The sequence below is a fragment of the Echiichthys vipera genome, assembly GCF_963691815.1.
Source record: "Echiichthys vipera genome assembly, chromosome: 20".
Taxonomy (NCBI): domain Eukaryota; kingdom Metazoa; phylum Chordata; class Actinopteri; order Perciformes; family Trachinidae; genus Echiichthys; species Echiichthys vipera.
This window is the reverse complement of record NC_139845.1, coordinates 18,497,874-18,525,717: the sequence shown is the minus strand read 5'-3', so window position 1 is coordinate 18,525,717 and position 27,844 is coordinate 18,497,874. Positions and strand designations below refer to the sequence as shown.

Here is a 27,844-nt window from a genome sequence, read left to right as displayed (position 1 = left end):
TGATGACCTCTTGAAGTAGCATGGGTATTTAAAGGTGTTGCAGCACTCTGGTGTCTTCAGTCTGATGGTGGCGAGCATTCTGGCGATGTTACACTTTAAATGGTTTTTTCTTGAGTCATTTGCATTGTTGCCTCATTTTGAATCAGGTTTCTTGGATTTTTTTAATGTAAAGGGTTTTTCTTACTTTTATGCCTCTGCGTTTTGCCCTCTTGCTAATTTCTATTGAGGCAGTTGTGTGTGTGTTCCTGTGTATTGGAGGAGTTATGAAGTTTCTCAGAGAAGGAGGGGTCTGAGTGAACTTTGTCTTCATTGGTCAACACAGGCCCTCCCTCCTCCCTTTTAAAAGCCTGCTTTCTCACCTGAGATACAAAAGAGCTGCAGCTTCTTGCCCACTCACTTGTCTATCATCTTTCATAAGAATAGATTTATTCAAATAGAAAAAAAAGAAACAACCCAGGAACTTCTTTAAGGAACTTTAAGTGAGTATGCTTGCTTTGCTTGAAAACTGTGGTTAATTTTGTGCATAAGAATTTGGTTAGCAACGTTCAGTAGCTCATTCATTTAAAAAAAAAAACAGCATTATGCTTGTTGCCAAGGAAAGAATGGAAGTTCTTCTAGGAGCAAAAGCCTTTTCGTGACTTCTAGCTGCAGCAGGACGTTTGAGGAGCACACACTGGCTCTCGCTGTTGCAAGAGCAGAGTTTCGCAGTGTGCGTTGCTGGAAAGAATTTTACTCTTGGTGGTGGCTGATGCAAGAGTTTGTTTGGGTGGAGGGTGTGTGAGATAAAAGGAGTGTTTTCAGCGGAAAGACATGAGGTTTTAAACTGATTTGTTGGAAGAAATTATCTCATATTTCTTCTTTTTTTATAACAATGCAGAAGTTTGGAAATTGAGAGAACAGTAGCTTTCTTTCTTTGGTCTTTAGCTTTTCAATGTTTAATCCTGACACACAGACACTGCAGGGTATTCTACACATACATGCAATGCTCTTGATCTTCAATTCAAACTGAATATGTGTGATCACTTGGTCTTGAACTTGTTTACTGCTAACATATTGACAAAGCTTACTAGTTTGTGCTTACTGTCAATACTTTTTTGAAGTTGCCAACAACAGGATGTGTAGCATCTGATAGGTTTGGTAAATTTGCCTGATTCAGTGCATTTACTTACTTTACTTTGTTTGCTTCTGCTTTAAAATTAGTAGCAGCATGTTTGGCGAACTGACGATTTTTTTAAAACCAGGCATCACATCTAAGACAGTTCTTCTTTGAGACAAGGGAAGGAATATATTGTGTAATCATGAAAAAAGCTGTAGAAGCTTTGTTATTTGTGAAGTGTTGGCCAGTGTCTGGCCTGGCCCACAATTAGCATTAAAATGAACAGCTGTAAACACAAGAATGCAGGCATCCCAGGACACCCTGAGGACACTCGGGCCCTGTTCAGACCTAGGTGATCAGATGAAAAGTGGACAGGTGTGAATGCGCCTCAAACATATTCAGGAGGCACTGAGGTCTGATCACTCATCCCATTCAGAGGGCTGGTCCATATGTGGCCACGTTCTTTTAACAGCCCAGGCCTACTCAACGACTCTGACGTTCCCTGGTCTTTGTAAACAGAAATGGTGTATGTGTTTATTTGCATATATACGAGTGTTGTGGAATAACTCACATAGAGCTGTCCACCCAAGATGGATGTAAATCCAGGTTTGAAGACAGCCATTCACTAAGTTTACATGCACAGCAGTAACCTGAAAGTGGTCTTTTCCCAGTTAAGGGAATCATCGGATTATTGAAGTTACTAGCATTTGTAGTTTTTGTATCCAGTATGCAGATGGCCTTAGCAGTGTGTCCAAATGTGTGTCTTCTGTTTGAGAGGAATACATGATATACAAGTAGGAAAACAAGTTCAAGCAACAAGTTTACTTTGACCAGACGTTCTGGTTTGTCCAGAATTGTTCCGGTTTCAAGCTGGGTGTCCTAATAAATCTCTGTAAAACACAAAAATAACCCAGTTTTTAATATTCACGACCAAACTGTCTCAGCTTTCACCTCAATCAAAATAAATACTCGTTTTCAAAGCGTACATACACATTTATCATGCCCTGCCCCACTCATTATTATCGTACACAATTTAAAGCATTAACAATGCCCCTTAGTTTGAATCAATGTGTTTTTCTCTGTTGCTATATTATGCTTGCGGCTCTTTCTGAAAGAATAAACAATAAGCTGTCATGATGCCATAGAGAAAAGAGCTCCTGTAGTCTTACTTCTACCTTCGTATAGTACCCTGCAATGAAAATACTAGAGTGTATTTTTAAATTGCAAACAAAATCATATAAAGCCAAACATTAGTGGGGAAGTAGCATCGTTGCGATGGAATTCAGCGGGGAAAATCCCTTTAGCCATGGAACAGGCAGCTCAGGAGGGGCCCGCTGCTGAGCATCAGGTGAAACAACCAAATCTTTCGATCCATGGATTGTACAGCTGGTCTCATGAGAAAAGTCTATGAAAAGCGCTTGTGCTCACACCAAACCAAGGCAATTGTGAGCAATGTAAAATGAGTTGAAGGCGAGAGTGACGACCTCATCTCTATCGATGCTCCACGTCAAGAACGTGAAAGATCCCGACTTCATGCCAATCCCAGCTGAGACATTAACAATTCTTGTCCGACGTAGCCTCCGTGTGTTAAACCAGAAAACCAAATTTTTTTCTCCTGTGTGCCATTGAGAGCTTTGTTGTAGAGGTTCTCTCAGATCTACGTTGTCTGCACAAAAGAACTGAAAGAATTCTGTACCTTTGTCGATCATGAGGGTCCCAGTGTAGGGTTTTAAAATAAAGATGATGCATTTAAGGCACATTATGTTAAATCTAGGTGTGAACTGCAGTCAGTTTCACCTATTTAAATTTGATGCTGCGCCCGAGCCAGGTCTCTGTGGCACGCTGCCAAACGTGTGCTCCTATACTGTTATGGTTGTTCAGGAACGCATGATGTTAACCAAGTCAGACAGGTTAATCCTCTTGGCAATGAAAAGTGAAAAACGTTCTCCGTTTCTCTTTCGCCACACTGCAGAGAGCGACAGTGAGAGATTAGGTGTACTGGACTGTGTGATGTGGTTGTTAACGGTAATATAGCCACTTAATCTCTGTTGGCTCAAAGATATCGGAGGTTTAAAGCAGACTACTTCCGAAGAGCAAGATCACAGGGAAAAAGAGCCCATCAATGACTAAAGCTTCCTTTAAAAGAGTTTTGTTTTGTGGCTGAAACTGCATCAGGCAGGTGGGGTCAATGTGGGGAGTTTTAACACCTCTGACATTGTCTGCAGTGTCTACAATCTGATAGGAGTGAGACTGGGTATGTGACTCTTGTCCACACTAAAGCACCCGAATATGTATGAATGAATATGTGGATACATTGCTACAGATATTCCTGTAAGTTTGATGTAACATCAGCCGTTGATATGGACAAGTTGAAGCGGCTGTGAAATGAGTGAACACATGTATTTCCTATAAATTCTTAACAATAACAGAGCCCTGTTGTTTTGTTATTCAAACGCTTTAATTGTGAAAGAGCAAAATCAGGAAATAGGGTTTCATCTGCAGTCATTGAGCTGAACACGGAGTCTTTTTAAAGTGGATTTCTTTCTACTCTTCTGCACAAAACACAGCAGGTTAGAATTGTTATTTATATGTTCATAAACCCGAAAATTCAGAACATATAAACACACAAAACGCCGGCGTTCATGAGAGAGAAAAGTCGGCAGTAGGAAATCGCTCTTTATGAGTCATCTCACGTTTCTGTAATAATGGTTTATGTGAGATAAGAGTAACAACTGAAATTGGCAGACAACACAACATTAACAAAAATGATTTTTCATTTAAATATGGTGGTTATGTATACCATAAACCGAAACGATGTACGTGTTGATGCACATACAGGGCGGGCAAGTGGAATCAGACAACGAGTAGTCACTGAAGACACATGTGGTGAAACATGCTGTTGCCAGGTGAGAACACACAGATTTAAAGCTGTCCCACTAAATGGAAACTGGGCCCATGGTGGCATGTTGACTGTAGACACATTGTGATGCAAAAATCCTGCAACTGAAACACTTCCTTCAGTAGAAACTGTTGCTCAACAAGCAATCATTGGTAGTTTTTACCAGCTGATTTTAAAGTATTGATCTGTACAGGGAAACGTGTTCTCGACAAAATTCATGCAAACCCCTTTAAAAGGGGGGGCTTTGGTACATGACTTGCCGAGTTGGTGACATTTTACACTAAAAACGTGGCAGATGAAAGGACAGGTTGATGGGAATAAACACTCAGATTTAATTTGTAACATGGTTATAACCGTTTCTATTCAGTAGAGTGACCTGGAATAGTTAGAAAACTAATTGATAACAAGTCAGAGCAATGTTTTAGTGATTTTAGGGAATTTACTGGTGCAACAACAAGTCTGGGACAAAATCAAACTGGAAACACTGGAAACATCTTAATGTTGTCAAAACACGCTGAGCAACACCCCTTTTTGTTGCACCCATGCTCTTTCCACATTACGACTTAAAGTTCATGAAGAAGAACTACTTCCCAACTTTGGAAACGGGACCATCCGAGGATCATGTATATGCAGAATAACATATATTTTAGTATTTTATAGTTATTTTATTTAAGTAAAATGGATACAATTCTAATACTTTTGTTTTTCAGCTCTGTGTTTTATTTCTCAGCCCTGATTCGGTTCACCTAGCAGCTGTATAAAAGAGAAAACCTTCTCAGCACTAAATAGCAGAAAGACAATGTTAGCTGTTGAATGTAGAGCAGCTAAAGAGCCAGATATTTGCACTTAAACTCTAAAACTGTGATCTGGCATTTCACTGGGATTGACACCACCTAACTGCTGCTGTAAATTCTTGTAAACAAAAGAGCATTTCGGAGCCACACTTTTCTTGTGTGACACCTCCATTGTTGAGGTTGTGTAGCTACTTGTTGCTGGTTTGTGTTTTCCCTGTTGTTGTTTGTCATTGAGTTACGCTTAGGATCTTTCCCTCCACCCAATCAAAGGACTCTTTGTGCAAGTGTCAAACAGCCCTGGAAATAATTTGACTGTGAGTAGCATTTATAATCATGTAGGCTTTGTTCACGGGCTTGGCTTTCCTTACATAACATAATGATGAACGCTCCATATGGAAAACGTGGGTCCCCCTGTGCTGAACTGTTGGCTTTTTTCTTTAATGGTAGTGGGTGAGGCTGAGTAAACCTGCTCATATATGAACAAGCAGCCTGTTGATGGTGGCGGTGAGGCGGCCTCGTGAACTCATTGCATCCATGACCTGGTTTCTGGGTTTGTTGACTTAACTCCAGCCCGCAATCTGTACATGTTTTGCATTGTAGTATCTTTCTGATGGCAGAAAAGACATCCATTTCTGTTTTATTTTATATTTTACTAACAGTCAGTATAAACAAAAGATAGCTGTAAACACCACAAATCAAGCTGGTGTGAAATGGAAATAGCAATAAAGCTCAAAGGACTTGACGAAGCTGTATGAAGCGGAACGGTTTCATCACATCCCAGCTTTCCTCTTTAAGGGTAACATAACAAACAGCCCCTCAGTTCCAGGAAATGAGATGTACTGATTTTCAGGGTAGAGGGCCCCATTTAACGCTGAAGTGCTCTTCGTCCAAGGCCAAAAGGCCCCGTTGAGGCCGATAAAGCAGGACAATACACGCATCTACAGGCCTGTAATCAGCTATAAATGGACATTCCTGTGGCGGACTTGAGTTCTGGTGATTTTATAAGTTAGTCACTTTCCTCTAAAGTTTCCTTGTTTTTTTCTAGGTCTTAACATCGAGCAGAGGTTCTGGAAGAAGCACACCACCGCCTTGTGAATTCTAAACCCTGAAATCCAGAAAACCGAAGTGCCCCGCCTCTCGCCTGCTGTGTAACACCATGCCTGGAGTCGTGGATCGCATGGAGCTAAGGAAAGTCTGCACAGAGGCTGACGATGACAGCACAGACAGCCTGGATGACCGCTTTACAGAGCCTATCGACTCCGAGAAGGCCACCATTGACAGGTCAGCAACTATCATGTCAATGATGATGCATACCTTCTCAACATTTTGGGCGCTAGAACAATTCTGGCACATGGTGTCAAGGTTTTAATTTTTACACTGTAAGTGAATGAATCATCCCGGCCATATATTAAATAATCAGAGCTCACTTGAAACAACACAAAGATTACAGCATTTTGTGAAATCAAATGTACCATAAAAGTTGATGTAATTTGAAGTGAACTGTCTACCGTGTATGCATGTGTTAATTTATGTTGGTTACTTTTGTCCCTGCAGTCAGTTTTTGGATGACAATGAAGACGCAGAAAGCCAGAAGTTCCTGTCAAATGGTTTGATGAAGAAGAAGAAATACGAGGAATACCATGAAGAATATGTAAGTAGTTAACTTCCTATTTAGTGAAAGACAGCCCTGCCCTCATGGTCTTACCACACGATAGAGCTGGTGAACTACAACAGTGTGTTAGCAAAGCAAAAATATATCTTAACACTGTTGGCTCGTTTCCACACAATGTGCTTAGTGTCCATAATTAGTATATGGAGTAAACACATGCAAGGAAATGCATCTCTTTAGAGAAGTGTGTTATAACCGTCCAGTATTATGAAATATGCACATGGAGCATTATCGAGACAAAAATGGGACAGAATTAACTTCTGTTTAACTTTGATTTAGGTGATGTAGCATATGCTAACCATTATAAAATAAAATTCACAAATTCTAAATGTGTTAAAGTGGCTGAAATAGATTCCCTTTTGTACAAATACACAATTTGTCATAGTAGTCAACATAGTCAAGCAACTGAATTGAATGAAATAGCCTGTTTCTAATTTGCTAACTCCACAGGAAGTTAGCATAAAATGCTTTACAGTGCATATAGTGTGTCCGAACTCAGTTTTGTCAACATAGTCAAGGCTCACTCCGGAACGAGAGAAAAAAAAACGTAAGGAGGAGTTTCGCAAAGACATTGGACATGTAGGTCCCCTTAAGAATGAATGGATTCACGGTTGGGTTGCATACGTACAAAGAGCTTTGTGGAAACAAGGAAATGTAGGAAATGTTCCACTTTTCCTGTACAAATGCATTTTTGGGGTATTTTTTTTTGAGTATACTGGACTAAAAAAGCATTCTGGAAAACTGGGCACTCACGAGTTGAAGTAGAAGTTGAGGGTGAATAGGTCCAGTCAATAAAACCTATTAACTACTGGAAACACACAAAACAACTGATCTGTAAGAGAATGTGAGTGAGGGTGTGTTTTTTTTAATCACAGCTTGTGCATGACAGACTATTTACTATTAAAGTCGTGTGTGGTTTGCTGCAAATTGCCAAATGTTTGCTGTCTTTTAAATCACTGGGATTACATTTGAGTTTTAATTGGGACAGATTTAATTTCAAAGGCAGACTTTTCATCTTTGTTCCTTTCTTTCTTCTTTTCTCACTGAGCAGCATCCCGGCCACACCTCCTTTGGGATGTCTGTCTTCAACTTGAGCAACGCCATCATGGGCAGCGGCATCCTGGGTCTGTCCTATGCCATGGCAAACACGGGCATTGTGCTCTTTACGTAAGTAAAAAACGACAAAAAAACCAACACACGTTATATTCATTCTCACTGTCCATCCGTACCGTGCCCCGTGCTTTAGGGAACTTGCCCCCCCCCCCCCCCCCCCCCCCCATCCCTCTCCCCCCGTGGCCCTGGCCCGTTTGTACTCACACTACCTGGGGCTCGGCGGAATGCTTCTTGCCTGCCTACACGTCATCACGGCGTAACACGCATTGATTGACGTCATCGCGATGCGTCACTTTGTTAACAAGTTTGAGTTTTTGTGCGTCTTGTCAAACTGTTTTTGACAATTTTCATCCGACCAAATCTGCAGTAAACACTCGACCTCCGCATCACACCAACGTGAATGTTTCGCCACCATTGTTTTAAATGTCCGCGCATGGTCTGTCCTTCTTTTTTCTATGTCCGAACAGGCGAACATAAGGCCTCGTGCCCCACAGGTGCGCACGCTCGTGCCTTCATGTGCAAACGTGGGCTACAAAAGCCCACCTCTCCCAAACGATCCATGTGCTTGGGCACGGTACGGATGGAGAGTGCAAGTAGTTGTCCAATACTGGTATAACTAACACAGCCATCTTTAAAATAGTACATATTTTCAACCTTAATTTTAGAACAGTTGTTAGTTTGTACCTAACAGGAATGTCTTTATGGACAAATACAAGCGTGTTTACAAACCTGTCTTTCAGACGGATAATGTGGTTGGTTACATTTAACCTTACTGGGTTGAACCCACAGGAACGAATGGTTCATATCAGGCCAAGTGTACAGCGTGATGAGAGAAAACCTTTTCACTTTCCATCAGCAAAAACAAGACGGTGTGTTTCTTGTGCTCTAATGCTTTATCAGCACTATGAGACATGTAGAGGGTCTCACAGACTCAACCTCTTTCCCATTCTTGAGCACCCCTTCCACCTCGGCCACGCCACGGGAATCACACCTTACAGTTACAGGAACATCTCTCTTCCTCGTGGCATGGCTTTGACTAAAGTTAATAGATGATATATCATTAAAACAATTTATTTGTCTATTCAATTCACACAGGACTATTCAAAAATAGGCTATTTATTTATTGAATTACCAAAAAACATGCTATATCTATATAGTAGTCAAGATATGAAATGACCAATATGGGAGTAGAAGATTTAAACAGAATGGATAAAGAGTTAAAGAGAGTTAAAGAGAGAGTTAAAGAGAGAGAAAAAAATAGCTAAAAATAATAGTTTAAATTATGAGCTAAAAATAATGGATAAATGGTTGAAATAGTTCAAAGTAATGCATTAATGGTTGAAGTGGTTGATTTGAAGTAGACTAAACAGTTCAAGTACTTTACTACTTTACTAGCTAAAGTAGGGGTTGATATATAGTTAGCTAAAATCAATGGATAAACAGTTAAAATTTAGATTAATGACAGTTAGCTTAGGCCAGGTCCAAACGAAAAAACTGATCGTATGAAACCGGAAAATCTGTTTCCCACCCCCCGTTCTTAAAAACTGTCCACATGGCCTCCACTCAAGAAATATCTGCATCCACACGAAACCATTGAAAGCCAACTCACTCGCCACCCTTGTGGTCGACCAAAATGATACAACAGTTGTGTTGTTACAGAAAAATGCCTCTCCGTGTGGATGGGCTCTACAATTAATGGATGAACAGTTGAAATAGTTAGCTAGGATTAATGATAGTTCGCTCAAATTATTGGATAAACAGTTGAAATAGTTAGCTAAAATTAATGATAGTTGGCTAAAATTAATGGACAAACAGTTGAAATAGTTAGCTAAAAGAAGGCCCACTGACTAAACACTTTGGTTAATTAGCTAAAACTGGCTACACAGTTAGTTAGCTCAACAACAGCATTCACAAAACAGCTTCACTTCAAGTGGTAGTAAGGGGTACGTGTGTTCATCTGACAAGGCTGTGGGGTTACCTCAGACCAAGAAGGTCAGGAACCACTGTGCTCGAGGACAAGCATATGGGATACATGGTTATGTGGGACAGAATGAACTGCTGTAAAAATACAAATTATAATCACATTACCACCTGGAATATAAAGCAGCGCTGACAGAAACTTTTGAACTCCTGCACCCTGTGCCCTAAGTTCCCTTTCCATCTTTCACCCAGCTCTGTCTGCCCTCTGCATATGCATAATCAGCATATGCATAATCAGCATTCAAGGGTGCTTTTCAACATCCGACACCCCACAGTCACCCTACACCCCTCAACCCCCCTCTGTCCATTATCCATGCCCCTGGTTCGTGGCAACCTCCTGAGCTGGTTGGGAGAGAGCAACTCCTCTGAAGCTCAGTGTCAGTGAAGTCGAGAAATATTGCAACAGACACTGAAAGGTGACAGCAGCGGGGGGAATAATGAACTTCTGCCAGTAAATGTAACTAAAACACTACCAGCACAAAAACTCTCTCCATCCTGTTAACTCTTCTTCTTTTTTTTTCTTCCTTGCATCTTTTTGCTTCCCAGTTTCTAGATTATAGGCTTCAAAATGCCAAAGCTGACTTCACACTCAGGGTCTGTGTCATGTCTCTGATTGTTGACCTTTGCTTTCCCTCTCTGTGCAGAATCCTCCTCATCGGTGTGGCCATCCTCTCCTTATATTCCGTTCATCTGCTCCTTATGACAGCTAAAGAAGGAGGTTGGTATTTAGATTCACTTCAGATTTATATTCTTTTATGGGGCAACAGAGATATTGTTTCGCATTAAGGAGCTCTGAAACAATCATGGCAAAACTCTATTTCTGTACTGATGTACCCCCCTTGTGGTAGAAAAGCAGTTGTGCATTAGATGGAATAGACTTTGGTGTATTTAGAGGAACAAAGTAAGAGTGTATCATACACCTAATCATTTTATCCCACACGTTGTCACATCGCCTCTGTTCTCGTGATGCCTGAGCTGTTTTCTGTGGCTAATTCGACATTGTTGTGGCAGGATCTCTCATCTATGAGAAGCTGGGAGAGAGAGCGTTTGGTTGGCCTGGGAAAATAGCAGCGTTTGGATCCATAATTATGCAGAATATTGGAGGTAAGCAGGGAATTTGTTTGTATGTGTGCATCTCAGCTTGATTTTTACCGTAATATAAAACAATTCTAAAACTACATGCATATGTAATGTAGCTAAGTTTCTCTGTCGTGTCCTGCAGCCATGTCCAGCTACCTCTTTATCGTCAAGTATGAGCTGCCTGAAGTGATCCGTGCCTTTTTGGGTTTAGAGGAAATCTCTGGGTGAGTGTGTGTGCTGCAGGCGATAAATGTTGTGTGTCTACAGTGTACTACAGTGTATATACAGAATAGGCTCTGACCTCATTCTAACCTCTGTGCTGTGTTTGCAGTGAATGGTACATGAACGGGAACTACCTGGTGGTGTTTGTGTCCCTCGGAATCATTTTGCCTTTGTCTCTCCTTAAAAACCTGGGTAAGGGTTCCCTTTACAGAACTGTATGTTCTTCAACCATTTCACCATGTGCTCTATAATCCAGATGCAATTCTAATACTGCTACAGAGTCAATGTCACTTCACTACATGTTCTTGCAGCTGTCTGTGATCACCTACGCCAAAGCACTAGTGGAGCCCTTAGTCAGCTGTGGCAATTAGGAGTTACTGTAACGTAACACTGCAGTCAGCTCTGCCACTTATGGAGGACTGAAGCCTCCAAAATCAAACATTTAAATAAATAAATGACTTGATGAATAATTTATGGCATTAAATGTAGCAACAATATTGATATTTCGGTTTTAATTTGCTTCTTTGTTATTCATTTATTCACGTTTGTATAAATTCCATTATGTATTAGCTTTCCCATTTAATTTCCCCTTTTATTTATTTATTTTTTAAAATGTTTAAATGTATTTGGTGTTCAGTTTAACGTCCACATTTGCATAATGAAGAAGAAATATAGATATATAAATAATAAATGTATAAAGAAAATACAGAAATAAATACAGAAATGAATTAATTACATTAATTAAATACATGCAAAAAATTACAAAGATAATTAAATAAATGCAAAAATGAAATAGGAAATAAAATGAATAGGTTTATAATTTATAAAAATGTATACAAAGGTAAATAAATAAAGACGCCAATTAAAACAAAATATATAATTTCTGTCACATTTTATCAATTGATACCTACATTTATTTTTAAAATTATTTGTAGTAAATTTAATAGAAAATTAATTCATTAATCAAATCCTTTATTTATTACCAACTTTGGCAGGTTCAGTCCTCCATAGCCCATCAGATGTCATTTATGAATGAAGTCAGATCTGCCTCAGCTCCAAGGGGCTGCACACCGAGGCAAACAGGAACAAAGCCTGATGGACTTAGTTGAATACATTACAACAGAAACAATGGTTTGGGTGTTTGATTTGTCATTTGTGTTCATGGTTAGGTGAGGGGATAGGTTTGGTCAGTGTTCCATCCGGACCAGAGAAGCTTCATTCACAGCGTAGCTCAGATCTGAACTGCTGTAATATCAGACTGATGTTATTTTAGGATGTGACCCACATCTGAGAATAGACTCCAAAATGAATTGATGTTAAAAAGGACAGAACCGATTAGCGGACGTGCAGACTAAGAATAGCAATAAGGGTGCAACTACAGATCATTTTTAAGTGAAAATGATGAAACATCAGTATTTCCAAGAACCAAAGATGACGTCCTCAAATGTCTTGTGGTAGCCACAACTCAAAGATATTCAGTTATTAAGGGAATAACCAGAAAATAATCAATAATAATAATAGTAACCATCAAAATGATTGGTGATTTAACATTGACAATTCATTTGTTAATCTTTGCAGCTTTAAATAGCATAGCATCACATGTCCTGAGATAACTTTTGTTATGATGTGGCACTATAAATAAAATTGAATTGAATTGAATCAGCCTCTGGCACTGTTGTCTCTGCAGTGTTTTTTTTTCAATCTCTGATGTTTTCTCCTCTGCAGGCTACCTTGGCTACACTAGTGGCTTCTCCCTTTCCTGCATGGTCTTCTTCCTGGGAGTGGTAAGTTCAGCTTCTAAAAAACATGAGCAAAGTGTGTGATTAAGGCATCTTAATACCTACTCATTTGTCTACAACTGCTATTATATTGCTATAATCAATAATTTTATTTAAACAATGGATCAAATAACTACCTGTATCACTGTCAATACCCCTGTTTTGATTCATTTGCATGTTCATTTTAGGCAAACTTTGGAAATGTTGCACAAATAAAGACACATAATCATCAACTGGGTTAGAGCAAATAATCTACACCATAGTTTGGTCAGAAGTTGGCACCGTTTACTACGCATGGCTCTAATCTGCCAGTAAATGGACACAAAACAAGTCGCCCCGGTCATCAAAGCGCTTTTAAGTTTAAATTGTCTAGTATTGGCTGTGTTTCATGCTGTCCGGAGATGAAGACAAATTAATAGCGTGATGGGGAAGAAGGAGACAGGAAACAGCTAACGTCAGAACATTTTTGTCAAAGGCATTGCCGTATCCTAATTGACCACCAACTCTTTTTCCACAAAGGCAAAAACCATCTTAAGTGAGCGTAAAGACTTATTTGCACAATTGAGAGCATTTTATTAAACATTGCTATTTCCATGCAGCTCTTATGCACAACTTTCAAATATGGGGGAGACATGGTGATGTGGTGGGTTCCTGGTTCGAATCCCGGCTGGGGGCCCTTCTGTGTGGAGTTTGCATGTTCTCCCCGTGTCTGCGTGGGTTTTTCTCCGGGTTCTCCGGTTTCCTCCCACAGTGCAAAGACATGCATGTGTTAGGTTAATTGATGGCCCTAGGTGTGAATGGTTGTCCGTCTCTGTTCGTCTCTATGTGCCCTGTGATAGACTGGCGTCGCCGCCCCCCCCCGCAACCCTGACAAGAGGTTGAAGATTAATTAATTTTCAAATGGGCATAAAACATGTAAAAACACAGCTAATATTGTGTTTACAGCTTGGTTCTGCGCCTAAGTTAATACAGTTTGAACACCCCAGCAGAACCAGATTGTAACTCGCTTCTTGCTGTCGTTTGACCCCGTTTTCCGTCCTATGAGCCGAGGACTTTGATTCCAATATGGCCACCGTAGGGTGTATTACTGAGTGTCCCCTTTAGAAACCTGTGACTGTTGTTTCATATACTTTTATGTTCACCATTAAGAAGAACATACCACAACTTCGTAGTGTTACTTTTCCAGGTGATCTACAAGAAGACCCAGGTGCCCTGCCCGCTTCCTTTCATTAACCACCACCATGCCAACCTGAGCATGAACGCCTCAGACGTGCCGGGGCTGTACCCGCTCAACAGCTCGGCGCACATGGATTTCTCCCGGGCCGACGTTACCCCCGTGGTGCCCGGCAGCCACGACGCTCATCACTCAACCGGTGTCCACGTCGAGCCTCACCCTGACGATGAGGAGATGTGCACACCCAAATACTTTATCTTCAACTCACAGGTACGCGGGGGTTGGTGGGAGCCTTCAGGTCAGCTTGTAATTCTGGAAACCTTTGTTTGGCTCTAAGTAGAATGCAAACTCAAATGGACTCCAGAAATCCAACGTCCTTGTGGAAACATAAAGAAGTCTTATTGGCGAGGGTTTAAAGGGTGTGGCTTTGTGGGTTTTGAGAAGGTGTGTCACAACCTGGTTCAGTTTACCTTTTGAGTCAGCGACGGCAAGAAGAAAGGCAGGATAAAGTACATATGTGAATACTGTTTAAAGCAGTGTGGCTGACACACAGGAATGCATCGTACAGTCTGCAAATCCAACAGAAGCAGAATGCCGAGCATTCGCCAAGGCATGTTTAGTAAAGGTGGAGCCTTTAGGGTGTGGTTTTTCATGCAGGCATCTGTGTATGGGCCCATATGATCATAAATCAGGATAAGAATATGACACATAGCATTATGTTCTCACAGGGTTAGCTGAACTAACTTGATTCACCAAGGTTGTTATTTTCACATTGTTTAGAAGGGAAAGCATTCATTTCAGCTGCCAACTGCTTCTTTTGTGCTATTTCTGGCTTTTCGTCACATGTCAGTTGCAGTTTGAGGAATTACTGCACGGGGTGAAGGGTTTAATTATTAGGAAGGGTTACACTTTTGTAATAAGCAGCATTGCAAACTACTGTGGCCCTAAGCCTCCACGCAACTGTGACGGTCTTTTTTATGGGCCTGGAATGAAAACATTGACAATATGCCTCTTAAAAAGTTGTAGCATTGTCAGGATGTGGTACTTGTGGAAGAAAAAGAGAAATGGGTTAGGAGAAAGAGAAATCAAATAAATTATGTTTGAGCATGCTGTGGCTGTCTTGTGTTGCCTGAAGCTGAATTATTATGTCTTACATTTGACTCTAGACGGCGTACACTGTGCCCATCCTGGCCTTCGCCTTTGTCTGCCATCCTGAGGTCCTGCCTATCTACAGTGAGCTTAAAGAGTAAGTGCACTTGTTTCCTTTACATCGAGCAGTGAAGCACCGTCATCCATACAGTCTTTTATTTGAAGTTAAGAGGGATTAGTACCGCAAATCTCCACCCTAAACCTTTTTAAAATGTGTTTTGTTTTTACAGTCGCAGCCGGAAAAAGATGCAGAACGTCTCCAACCTGTCCATCTTGACTATGCTCATCATGTACATGCTGTCAGCACTGTTTGGCTACCTCACCTTCTACAGTAAGAGCAACAGCACACACACATACAAACAGCAATACTTAACTCACAAATAGCCAATTATTATTATTATTTTATATTGTTATATGCAAAAAGATTTTTTTCTCTGCATGAAGACACTAACAGACAAATAATTAACTGATATCTGTGCCTCAATTCTACTCACTTTAGTTGGAACTGTGTTTAATCCACTAGTCTGGTAATCTAAACCACCGAAAACTGAGGCTCTCGCATGTCTATCACATTAACACTAGTCTTTAGCCTATTCAGAGGGGATAAGTTTAATGTGTGGACGTGGGATGAGGTCATTTTTACCAGAGGTTTTAGTCTGAATGCGTCGTTTCAGTAAAAATTACAGCGATTTTCACCTTCTGTAAAACAGGCCAGAAAAAATACCTCAGGTGAAACTAATCCTGTCGGCATACACCTTCTGTAAAACATATGTTGATCCGTGATATCCCGTCAATACATAGCTTCCACATATATTTCAGCATGGAGGTGCCTGAAGAAGCACTTTTATCTCTGTTTTTAGATCATCGATTTTGTCCTTTAGTTTCGTGTTTACTTAAATTTGTGACATCAGTAAACTATGTAGTACGCACATGGGGACAGGGAGGTGACAGTGCGTAAATCCAGTAACCCCTCCCACCCTTTTCTTAATTTTTTAATTTCTTAATCCTGTGCAAATTGACCATTTATATCACAGACTTTCTGAGGTAAAATGATTTTACCCCACATCCCCATGTAAAACTAATCCCATCTGAATAAGGACTTAGATGTGTCAAACTCAGCTTTCATACAGCTTCTGTCATGTTTTCTTCTCAGATTCTTACCCTTTTCCTTTGTTTCTCCTCCAACACAGACAACGTTGAGGCCGAGCTGCTCCACACCTTCACAAAGGTGTATAAGTTTGACACCATGTTGCTGCTGGTGCGCTTGGCTGTCCTCACTGCCGTCACCCTGACTGTCCCCATCGTGCTGTTTCCTGTGAGTACATCAAAGACAAACACAGTTGTCTCTTAAAAAAGCCTAACGTGTGTTTCTTTAGCTAGTCTTCCCCGAGGACAAGCAGGAGTACACATATTTAGTTCCCTTACTGTGAAATACCATGGGCTCATTTCTAGGGCTTCTACACTTATTTTCATTACAGTAATGCCACTTTTTCCACTTAATCACTCTCAGCATCTTTAAATTGAGCCGGTATAAGCTCTGATATAATTTGATTCACGTCAGAGCGCGCACAGACATACGCCACCCTTGTAATTTAAAATATCTGGCAGCCGACACCAAACAGCTACTTGTATAAGCGTTTATTGAGTAGAACATTACTGCCACTTTGAGTCATTCTGCTTACAGACTGTGTTTTGTGTTTACTGCAGAGTCAGTCTTTTTATGTCGTTTTCTGGACGCAGCTGTTTTTTCCTGGCAATTTGGTTAAAAAAAAAAAAAGAAAGGAAAGAAAGAAGAGAACACACTGTTCAGTTAGTAACTCTGCTTGTGTCGTCATCTCAAATCCCAGAGCACACGGGCTGAGGTTGTAACCAGCCACACCTCTTAATTACACCAACACACACACTTGTAGATCTCAACAGTTATGCCTCTCACTTTTTGTGTTTCCCCATTTTCTCTCGAGCTGGGGCCAAAGCTTAGCAGCCACCAAAGCTTATCGTCTCAGTCACATTCATTTAAACATACGCATGCACACTCCTCTTCCTTCCCACTCCATATATGTCCGCAGGCTAATTTTAACTTGGCCCTTATCTGACATGAGGGGAACAAAAATGGCTGCTGGCCAGTGGAAGTGTCATTCAAGCTGCTGCTAATTTGTGAATCATTTCTGAAGAAGCTGCAGGTGCAGGCGCAGCCACCAGGGTGCAGCAGATTTGTTGATATGCAGCCACAGGAAAGTGCTGACAGAATGATGCAGCAATGACTGCAACACACACACACACACACACACGATAAAACATTCATAATTACAGGTGCTTGTATATATACACACTGTCCCATGTACACACAAATTCGTGCCTCGCCACAATTTGGTTACATTTTTATCCATTTAACTTTTGCCTGCAGTCTCACACTGGATGTTCCCATCCGATACACACACAGACACACACACACCCGCAGCAGACACTGCTGTTTTCTCTGTCGAGGGGAATGTGAGAGAGGATCCCCCTCTCACTGCAGTGGAAGTTTACCAGCTCAGAGTGGACAGTGGAAAAACCCTAAACCCTGACCGCTACCTTCAGGGAGAGAGGCGGAGCCAGTGAGACAGGGGGGAGCCTGCAGGGGAGGGCGACAGAAAAACAATGCATTGCCATGGCCGCACAAGTCTCCAATGTCCTTCAATGTGGACCACGCCACCTTCCCGTTCACACTGCTAAATGGATGCATGAATGCGGACACATGTGACCCAACCCACCACAAAAAATGTGGTTTGAGTTGATCCGATCTCAGTGTGTCCCGGGATTTAGGAAACAGGTCTGAATGAGGCCTAAATGTGTTGTGTTATGGTAGAATGGTTAGAAATCTGCACATCTGACTGTCTGATTGAGGCCATGGAAGAATATGTGAATCCCATCTGGGAATATCAGCAGTTTGTAAAAAAAAAAAAATGTATTGCGTAAAATGTGAAAAGGGAGTCAGATTCCAGATGTTTCTCTTTAAATTTGCTTTCATAGGTCAGTTGTATGCAGAGCATTTCTAGGATTTAAGGACAATTGTGGCTTAGCTCAGACCTCTGTTGAGAGGAATCCTCTCCTGGCACTCTTTTTAATAAACAAGCTCTATTATGATCATTTTTATGCATTCTGGCATCTTTTTTATTTTGAATGACGAAACGGTCAGTAGGCCACCCCAAGTTGAATATCTCTGTTCTGTTATCATGCAATCATATGCATGTTTCCCTTTTTTGGCACAAATGTAGTATTCCTGCGTGAAACATGAAACAGTTTAACTTGACTTCCAGTGGTACTCACAGTAGAATAGATTTTAAATGGAGCTGAAATAGATACGAGTAATGCTGAGGGAGTGAGAAAGAGGAGGACTGAGATAAACAGAGGAGATTAAAATTTGATAAGGACAGAGAAACACAAGACTGAAATGGGATGCTGCAAACCGCTTAGTGAAAAGAGAAAGGCAGAAACGCATCCAGGGTTAGAGGTTCACTTCCAAAACAAACCTACCTATGTGCACGTGGGCCTCCAATCAGCTATGAAGCTTCTGCAAATGTTGAGCAAATTATTTGTGGAGAACTGGTTTTGGCTTGTGGCTACCTGTATGGATTCCTATGAAAAGGTGTGAGTCATAACCTGCTTTCCACAAGTATTTGACTTTTACAGACAGTAATCTAACATGGCTGTCAATCCGTTTCTGATTAGAGGTGGGCTTTTGTGCTGAATTAACTTGGCCATCACTACTCCTGCAGTAAATTACACGCTGTTGCAAGAACATGGCCGAAAGATTGACAAACTTGGATCCATGTGAGGCATCAGATCAAAAGAAATCCCTCAGTCGCATCGTCGCTCTGCCAAGTTTCCATTTGCCATTTGAGAATCTCGCCTTGAATCCTTCTGACCTTCATTTTGCATTTGTCTGCCACTGTTCTTGGCCCGCTCTGTCTGAGAGAGGAGAGAATGTGTGTGTGTGGGAGCGCGCGTTCGGTGATATGTGTTCAGGCGTAAAAGTGTGCATGTGTGTGCAGTCACGTGAAGGACAGATGCTACCAGAGATCACACAGGGCTTTGCCAGGATCCAGTACATAATGAAAGGGCTTTATGTGGAGTCAAACATGCCCCAGTTCTCAGGCTCCTCCTGGAGATTGAAACCATGGGAGATGGCTGCAAACGAGCTGATTAACAACACCACCGTCGCCCTTATGTCCTGCCATCATGTAGTAATGTTAATCCAGACCTTTCTTTGAGCTGCGCCAGCTTCAGTACTTGTCTAAAGCCTCATATATTCTTACTTAGAATGTGGTTCATTTAGTCTTGAATATTTGCAGTTTTATTTGTCTACTTTGACTTTATTTCTCTTAAAAATAAAACTATGCTATCGTACTATTGTCTTGTTTTAACAATAACGCTGTAATTTCATTACCATGTCAAATACTGTAATAAAAGTGTAGCTGGTAACAATTAGATTGAGTGCTCGTCGCACCATCATGTAACCAAGCATATACTGTGTTTGTCATATCTCTTCGTTAGCTTGAAACGTCTGTAGTCAGCTTAAACCTGTGACTGACATTCAGTTAATGAAAAGTTTTATATAATGTGCAAAACACATGCACTTCTTTCTCATTTATTTTGGCACAGATGCAGCGCTTTCTTACAAGGTCTGACAGGCCATTCGAGAGGTCCTCTGATGAATTACAGAGTTTTTTAAAAAATGACAAGCAGGAGGTGGATTAAGACCAGTCCGAGATATTTCCCAACCTGGCAACCCAAAAGTTGTTCCTATTCATGTACAGAAAGAAGTTTTAAAAGTCAGAAAAGTTGCACAGTCCATGTGGGTGTCTCTATTTCAGACACAAAGCGCTTTTTAGCCAGGAGTGAAGTTGAAATCCTGCAGAGCATCAGTGTCACCACTAGAGAGCTCATGTCTACATTTGTGGCCTCATGTTTGGGCTCTGTCTTGCTCTTGAGTGCTGCAGTAAAGTACAGTTTGTAAAACGTATCTTTCTTTTTCTCCGCCTAGTTTGGCTGATACAGTGTCAGGTACTTCTTCAGTGTCTTTGATGTTCATGTGGCTTTCCTGTTGATACTTTTACTTGAAAAGGGAACTTCTCCTGCTGCATGTAGTTTCAGTTCACACCCGGCATGTGTTATGTTGTACAGCTGTCACACAGTGTCTTCTTATAGGTCGCTCACTTTGAATATATTTGCACTTTGGTACAAATCTTGACTGGAAAAACAACTGTCAGTAAATGGGCTGAAGTGCACCGTTTTATCTGTTTTTGCTGGTGTGTTGCTAACTGGATGAACCGGGATGTGACTGGGTCAATCCGGCTGCCTACAACTAGTCCATCCACATACTCTGTGTGTGCACGTGTGTGTGTGTGCAGGCCTTGACAGGTAAAGAGGCAGGAGCAAAAAGTGTGTAAATATCACACGGTGCACTCCAAAGGCTTTGCGCCAGGTAACAGTCGGGTGCTGAATAGTTTGGAGCCTTGGAGAGAAATGCCACGTCCAGGCTTTAGTTTTCCAAGCCGAGTCTAATTATATAACCGCTGTTAGGAAGAGGAGGCAGGCAGAAGGGATGCGGTTAAATTATTTTAATATCTCCCACAAGAAATTAGTTTTAGCTTAAAGTCCGCCTGACAGTCATGATGAAGGTCACCTGGTTCAATCTGCAGAAAATTCAGTTAATGTGTTGCTTTTTTCCCCACTGTGCCATGGTAACTGGATATAAATCTAGTGTTTAAGTCAGACTTGAAAGGATACAGAGAAGGCATGTGGTGTTCTGCCCGCAGTGACTCTTAAAAAAAGGGAAAGATTGTACATGCATCGTCCTTTTCAGGTAAACTAAAAAAAAGCTACTTTCCCTGAAACTCTATTTGGATCTCATATTTCATTCTCCAAAGACAAGTGTCTGCAAGAGCTGTAATTAACTGTGTTGTCATGGCAACTGGCAGCCCTCATCTGCTTTAATTTGGGACTAGTAAGTAAAAGAGGAAGGAAGACAGGCTGGCACAAAATAAGTCAACTGCCAGTGACAATAGCCGCTTTGCGTAAGGACACACCTCCCCCCCTGCAGGCGAGTCGGCCCCGCTCTCACTCTTGGCTGATGCAATCCCACGCTTCTATTTCTCTGCGGGAGATAATCCCCTGCCTTCTTGAATGGACACCCTAAGCGCCGCCCCTTGTAACCTTTCCCTCTGGGGCCTGCGAGCTGCCGGTGCCTCAGGTTTCACCTGATACAAGCGACCTTTCACCCACTAGAGGCTTGAACAGGCTGCATGTGGCTGAGCAGCACCAGGCGTCTTAGCTGGGATCTCCTGGTTCTCTCTCTCAAACACACAGTCACACAAGTACACACACTCGCCTCATAGCACTTGACACACTTCAGTCAGTCGCCAAGTTTGGGAATCGGCTTCGGGCACAGGCCAGCAGAAAGGCAGACTCTTAATGATTTGTTTCTTTGCTGGAGGCAGACTGTATGTGCACAGAAAAGTAACAGTGGTGCATTTAGTGTTAAAAATCAGTTGATGTTGAACTTTAAAGAACTTTGTTATCATATTAATTAAGAGATTTGTCTGTCTGCGTATGATCAAGCCTACTTAAATGTCAATGTTTTTTCCCAGATCCGCTCCTCCATCAACACATTGCTGTTCAGTGGTCGAGAGTTCAGCTGGCTTCGCCACATGCTGATTGCCACCGCCATCCTGGCCTTCAACAACATGCTGGTCATCTTCGTGCCCACCATCAGGGACATCTTCGGCTTCATCGGTGAGTGCTGCCGCCTAACACTGTGATGCACAGAAAAAGGCTTTGTGAAAGAGTTCTGTTTTTCAAATGAAACTCAAAATGTTAACATGATGAAGAAGACTTGGCTTACAAACACTAAAAACATGAACATGAAGAGCTCACATGTTGGACAAATATGAATGAATAAAACCAGCAGTCAGGCGGTGGAGGCCTGATTAGCACCTTCAGTTCAGGGGTCGTTTTATGTGATCATTATGACGTCTGAAGTACAGGAGCTTAAAGTGTGGGGTGGAGTCAGCTGTGCAGTCGCGTGAGATAAACACTCACGTTCTCTCTGCCCACACACACAAACACTGAAAGTGGGTGTAGACACGCCTTCCTGACATTATGCTGAAGCATATTTGCATAAACATCTCAAAGCTGAAAATACCAACATACCAATTTATCAGAGGTTCCAACTGGCCAAAACCTCTCAGAGTAACACATTTTTGGTCCTACTTTATGCCAAGGAGTAAAATCATTTTGTCATCTCTCCTCATTCATGAGATGAGTCTTATTTAGGAGTGACTTTTTTTTTCATTTTTTGGGTTTGGGCAAGCCTGAAATCGTGGCTCGATGACTCACTGGAGCAACAGAGACAGAGCGCCTTTCTCCGTTGACTTTGTTTTGTGTGAGGGTGCCTGCTTGTCCATACTGTCTGCAAAAAAACTCTTTGCTTAGAGAGTGACGAACCCAGAACTATATTTTTAATAAGCTGAAAAGCCTTTATGAAGCCAAAAGTGTATATAGGCATCAGCTCAGTGCTAACACATTCATAATAGGAATAACTATTAAAGCGCTAACGGAGAGCATCCCATCCTAACACACAATCCACTTCACATGCTTCCAAAATGACATTTGCGCTCATACTGTCAAAAAGAGTGTCCCTTGCAGAACTCTAGTTAGCCTAAAACTAACATTTGTTTGCTGCACAAGTGTCAGTTTCTCTCCCTGCAGCTACATGAAGCATCCATTTTTCACATCATAACTGACAGTTGGGTGTGGTTTCAGCACCTCCTGCACACACGCCCCCAGTGTTTCATAGAAGAGAGTACTAACACAGAGCACTGCTTAGTTTTTCTGATTTTGAGACCTTATTTTTTCATACCTGGCATTTCTTCATTCAAATTTGGCGTGGTGGTTAATAACATTTTTCTGTGGTGTGACAAACTCAGGTCCCACTTTGGTCATTGCTTTACATGAACTTTTACTTTTACTTTGTCTGACAACATATCCTAACATTAACATTTCAGGGTCAATACCTAACCCCAAAGGTGCTTTAACATTCTGTAAGAGGAGAGCAGTTTATTGGTGAAAATAAAGATAAAAGACACGGGTGTGGCAAAAACATTTTTTGACCTAGGCAACATTCACACTACTGCATATTGGGTTAAAAACGCATATCTTTTGCCACGTTTACACCTCGTGTCCACGCGACTCCAGCGTTTTCGAGCCCCGGAAAGGAAACGATGACGCAGACACCCACGGTGGTCAGTCTTATCAGTTACGTAGGCTGACATACCTTTTGAGATTTCATCCTTTTGTGGCCTCCTCTGGAGATGGATAATGCTCCTGGTACCGCGTTAATATGTCAATGCATTTGCTTTGCTCGTTGCATTTAATGTGACTTTGCAGTTACAGTTCCACCTCGTCATTGGTCCAAGGATATAAATCTAATAGTCTTCCGTTTCTCCATTACGTTTCTTCCTCTGAAGTATTGTCCGTACTTTCAACTGACAACTGAGCAGACAACGTGCTTCCTGTTTACACCAGCATGCGCGTATCCAGTGTAAGTGAATAGTCACGTGAAATGCGTTTTCAGGGGTTGTTAATATGGACAGATTATTTCTGATACGGAGGCAAAAACGCTGGTGTAGATGAAGATCATATTTCTCTCAAAATGCCTTAGCCCTAGTTTAAGATCAACCTCTCTGTGATTCAGTGATCCACTTTATAAATACGTGTTTAAGTGTGTGAAGGCTGGTGTCTGATTAACTTAATCAATCTTGCCCCTGGTTTCTATTGCAGGTTCCTCTGCAGCCACTATGCTCATCTTTATCCTACCTGCTGCCTTTTACATCCGCCTGGTAAAATCAGTGCCATTCCGCTCTCCACAGAAGATCGGGGTAAGTGTACAGAAACACACACTTTATAAGCGCCTTCTGTCACTCATTATTCTAACTCTACCCCCTGAGGGGAGGATAATATTTTCAAAACGGGACTCATCGGAAATTTAAACAGACCCCCCGCTGTGCATCATTGCACATTTAAACCTTCCTCTGTTTCTGTGTGTGTCTCTCTTCAGGCGACCGTCTTCCTAGTTGTGGGAATCGTCTTCATGATTGGCAGCTTGTCACTCATCGTCCTCGACTGGATCCACAATCCCCCAGGCTCCAGCGGTGGTCACTAAGCTCCCCTCCTCCCTCCTCAGATTTACATTTAACAGTGCAGCAAACCCCCACCAACCTCACCTGCTCCAACATCTGGGGACGGGGTTCGTCAGTGGTTCCCTTCGTCAAATCACAAACACCAATCAGGAAACAATATAGACATCATGATCAGTTCCCCCAGAGAAAATCACTGGTGGGAGACTTTTTTGCTCACTTTCTATGTTATTTTATTGTTTGTTGTTGTTGCTGTAAGGTTCTGGGTGTGATGCAACACAAAGGAGAGAATCAAAACCCAGAGGGGGATCTGGTTTGCCACAAAGACAGCCTGAAATCATTGTTATCTTCCTTATTATTTCCAGCTATGAAGGGACGGAACAAATACAGCCCTCAGCTGAAGCAGATCTGTGAACTGCACTCAGCCCCTCAGTCCTCTGTACACTTGAAGGAGACATTTGGAGGTGGCATGTGTCACCTTCCATGAAACAAGGAGCACTTCTAGCATAACATTTAACTTTAAGAGCTTACACACACACACACACACACACACCAACACACACACACACACACCCCAGCAACAATCCATGAAAAAAAAATCTCAAACAACGGTTAATCAGTAACTGAATTCAATCACGTAGAACTTCTTTTCAGGAAAGTTTGTTTTATTTTGCTGTTCGCTACATGTTAACAATCAGAAGCTCTGCCAAAGTCTACATGCACATACAGTCAAAGTAGATCGGGTTCATGCTAGAGCATCCCAGCCTTTAACTCTAGGATTTCCCTCTCCAGCTATGTACACAAAGCATGGAGACCCTTTCAGTATTAGTGTCACAGAGGGATCTGAACATGCAAGGTATCAATGTAGATAATTAAGTGGGTCTACTGAAAAGTGTCCATTCAGGTTGTATGAAGTTATCATTTCCAACACACAGTATATTCACCTGCTGGTATAATTTATTAGGCACTTGATATAAGGCTGGTATATACTGTAAAACCATCGGATTTTATTTTATCTCAACAACAATTTAAAATACACAAAATACTATTCGACTATTCATAGTGAATGGTAGAAACAGCCCCGCAATGAACAAAACCTAAAGGAGTTTAACATCAGTAGGCTATAACCTGTAGGTGATTTCAACATATTGACCCCAGGGAAACAAATTGAGAATGTTAAACCCTTTGAAAGGTCTCGTTAATGTGTCTTTGTATTTAAAAGGACATTTAGCTGGGAAACGTAGGACCTTGAAACCTAGATTCGCTCCCCTATCCTCATCACTGTCGAACGAAACCCCTTGCTCTCCACAGAATGTAATTTTGGAAAAGCCTATTCAGCTGAAAAGAATAGTTTGACATTTTGGAAAATGTGATTATTCACTTTCTTGCCATGAAAAGATTGGCAACTCATGTCTGTACGCTAAATATGAAGCTAGCGTTACTGCCAGCAGGCGATTAGCTTGGCACACAAACTGGAAACATAAGAAAACAGCTCACTGAATTCGAACTACAACTTGATATTTTCACATTTTGTTTTTTTCGTACAAATTCAGCTGATGAGTTATAATGTAATTTGTTAGTTTTCACTTTAGGCTAGCTGTTCTCCTACGCTTTAAGTATTTAAGCTAGGCTTAGCTACTCGTTTTCAGGTGCTAGCTTCATTGTTAACATACAGACGTATCAATCTCTGCTACAATTCGAATAGTTTTTCTTTTTAAATGTTAAGGTATTCCTCTAAAGAGATGAACAATATCACACAAGTCATGGCGCTTGTTGTAACGGAGAATTAAGTATTAATACCTTCATTAACTTGCAGAGCATGTGACCCATTTTCAAAGTGCAAGACTCTAAACAAAGTCTAAAATATCTGTGCTTATTATTTTATTTTTCGCTTCTGTCTTTAAAGTTTTATCTTTATGTGAGAATAAAATATTTCACGAGATAACTTTGTTTAGTTTTGTAGCTCTCATGGGTCACTAGGTCTGTTTTCTTAAGGTTAAATTGTTAATCTTAGTTGCTACACAATATAGTGTTCACTCTGTTATTTTAAATCAATAATCAGATACAAAAAGTAGCAGGATTATTATTTGAAATTGTGCCTTTGGGTTGTTCTTATAATTGGCTTCTAATACTGGTGCCTTGCCTACCTGGTCTCACCTTTTCTCTGCTGCCGTTATGTGTCACCCACACACTCAGCCAAAGTGGACAACATTTATAGATCCTTTACGATCTATGTTAATGAAACAAATTGATATTTCAAATGAAATAGTGTATTATGTGCAGGTTTTTGGATTACAAACATGGTCTTTTTGGACAATTGTATATGCTCTGTAAATAATCTTTATTTTATGGTACACTTACACTCATCGTCTGTGTTGTTGGCCTTACAAGTCTTCTGCAACCCAGTGTTTGTTTTAGTATATATATAAATATATATAATGTGTATTAGATTTTTTTTTTCTTTTGCTGTATGACAGTAGATTTTTTTTTCTTTATTTCAAGCTTGTATATTTGTAGAAAATATGGTCTCTATATATCCATTTTCATGTTTTAATGTAAACCCGTCATGTCAGGAGGAATTAATCAATGGCCTACTTCATAACACGGTTTGCCAGAAGTCTCAGAACCAGGGCAATACGTTAATGTAGCTTATTGGCTCCTGCTGACCAACACTGGGTTGAAATTTAAGGCAAAAGTAAGCTGTATGGATGTTGAAAGTGATTTTGGAAAAGCAGTGCTGTAACACTTGACAGAAGCCAAGAAGACAAGATTAAAGTATTCACTACAGGAAGGTTCTTACGGGACAGAACTCCTTAATAATCTGTTAAGAGCTTATGGCTCTTCTGCTATTTATCGCATTGGCATAGCACGTATGCTAACGTGTAACTGTATTAATACCTCTTCCACAAGATAACAAAAGAACCTTATAGTTTTCCAGTTCTGAAGCTCTACCTGGACAATCATTCACAGTCATTCATACTTCATTGTGGTGAATAATGTATATCACTGCTGACATAGAACTTTTCAAACCTACTTTTAGTGAGGTTTTATTTCCACGATGTTACTTGAACTGAAGCTTTCCGCGGCCTGAAAAAGTCAGCAAGCTTCATGACCGAAGGGTCCTCACAGCCCCTTCAGTACCCTCGATGAATGTTCAATAATGGATTGTTCTAACTTTGAAAATGTCCTTATTTCGTCACGAATGTTTAGCTGTAACTTCACTAGCCTCCTTCACTAGCCTCAGTGGCTTATTCTGCTCATTGGTAGTCTACAGTTTCCTCAGGTTGGGTCTCGTTCTTTTTAAATTGCTCATGTTACAAAAGGACGAGAGCGCTCCCAACATCACACCTCTACCGCCTTTAGTATCTCAGGTATTTGGTCTGGATGAATATTTCTTCAAACGTTTTGAAAACTTCAGATATCTTCAACTCTTTTGCATGATTGAGCCGTAGCTGTACAATGTTGTTGTATACTGTGCTGGCCTAGATGAGAAGTTGTCTTGTGGATCTGTTAAAGTAGACAAGTCCCCAACTAATTTTGACAGTCAGAAAGGGGTTGTACAGAACCACCTGCCTTATTTTTCTATGGACCTCTAGCCGTGGAGAAGCACTGGCGCAATGTTTCTGCGGTTCACAGTGTCTCTGCTTCCTGTGGATCAGGCCGAACAGTCAGATTTGTAATTTTACCCACACAAAGGGGATGTTTTTTGTA

At 41.1% G+C, this 27,844-nt stretch overlaps 1 protein-coding gene across 1 annotated transcript; it reads left to right on the top strand.

Annotated features, from left to right (window-relative positions):
* The first annotated feature begins 392 nt into the window (after nucleotides 1–392).
* slc38a4 (solute carrier family 38 member 4) lies at nucleotides 393–27,844 on the top strand. The gene is made up of 16 exons (XM_083935181.1): nucleotides 393–479; nucleotides 5,835–6,070; nucleotides 6,344–6,440; nucleotides 7,510–7,625; nucleotides 10,196–10,269; nucleotides 10,563–10,655; nucleotides 10,774–10,855; nucleotides 10,963–11,045; nucleotides 12,579–12,637; nucleotides 13,818–14,075; nucleotides 14,972–15,051; nucleotides 15,185–15,285; nucleotides 16,145–16,269; nucleotides 21,587–21,731; nucleotides 23,778–23,875; nucleotides 24,055–27,844. The coding sequence occupies exons 2-16, from the start codon at nucleotides 5,946–5,948 to the stop codon at nucleotides 24,157–24,159; spliced, it is 1,641 nt and encodes a 546-aa protein (XP_083791307.1). The 5' UTR covers nucleotides 393–479; nucleotides 5,835–5,945; the 3' UTR covers nucleotides 24,160–27,844.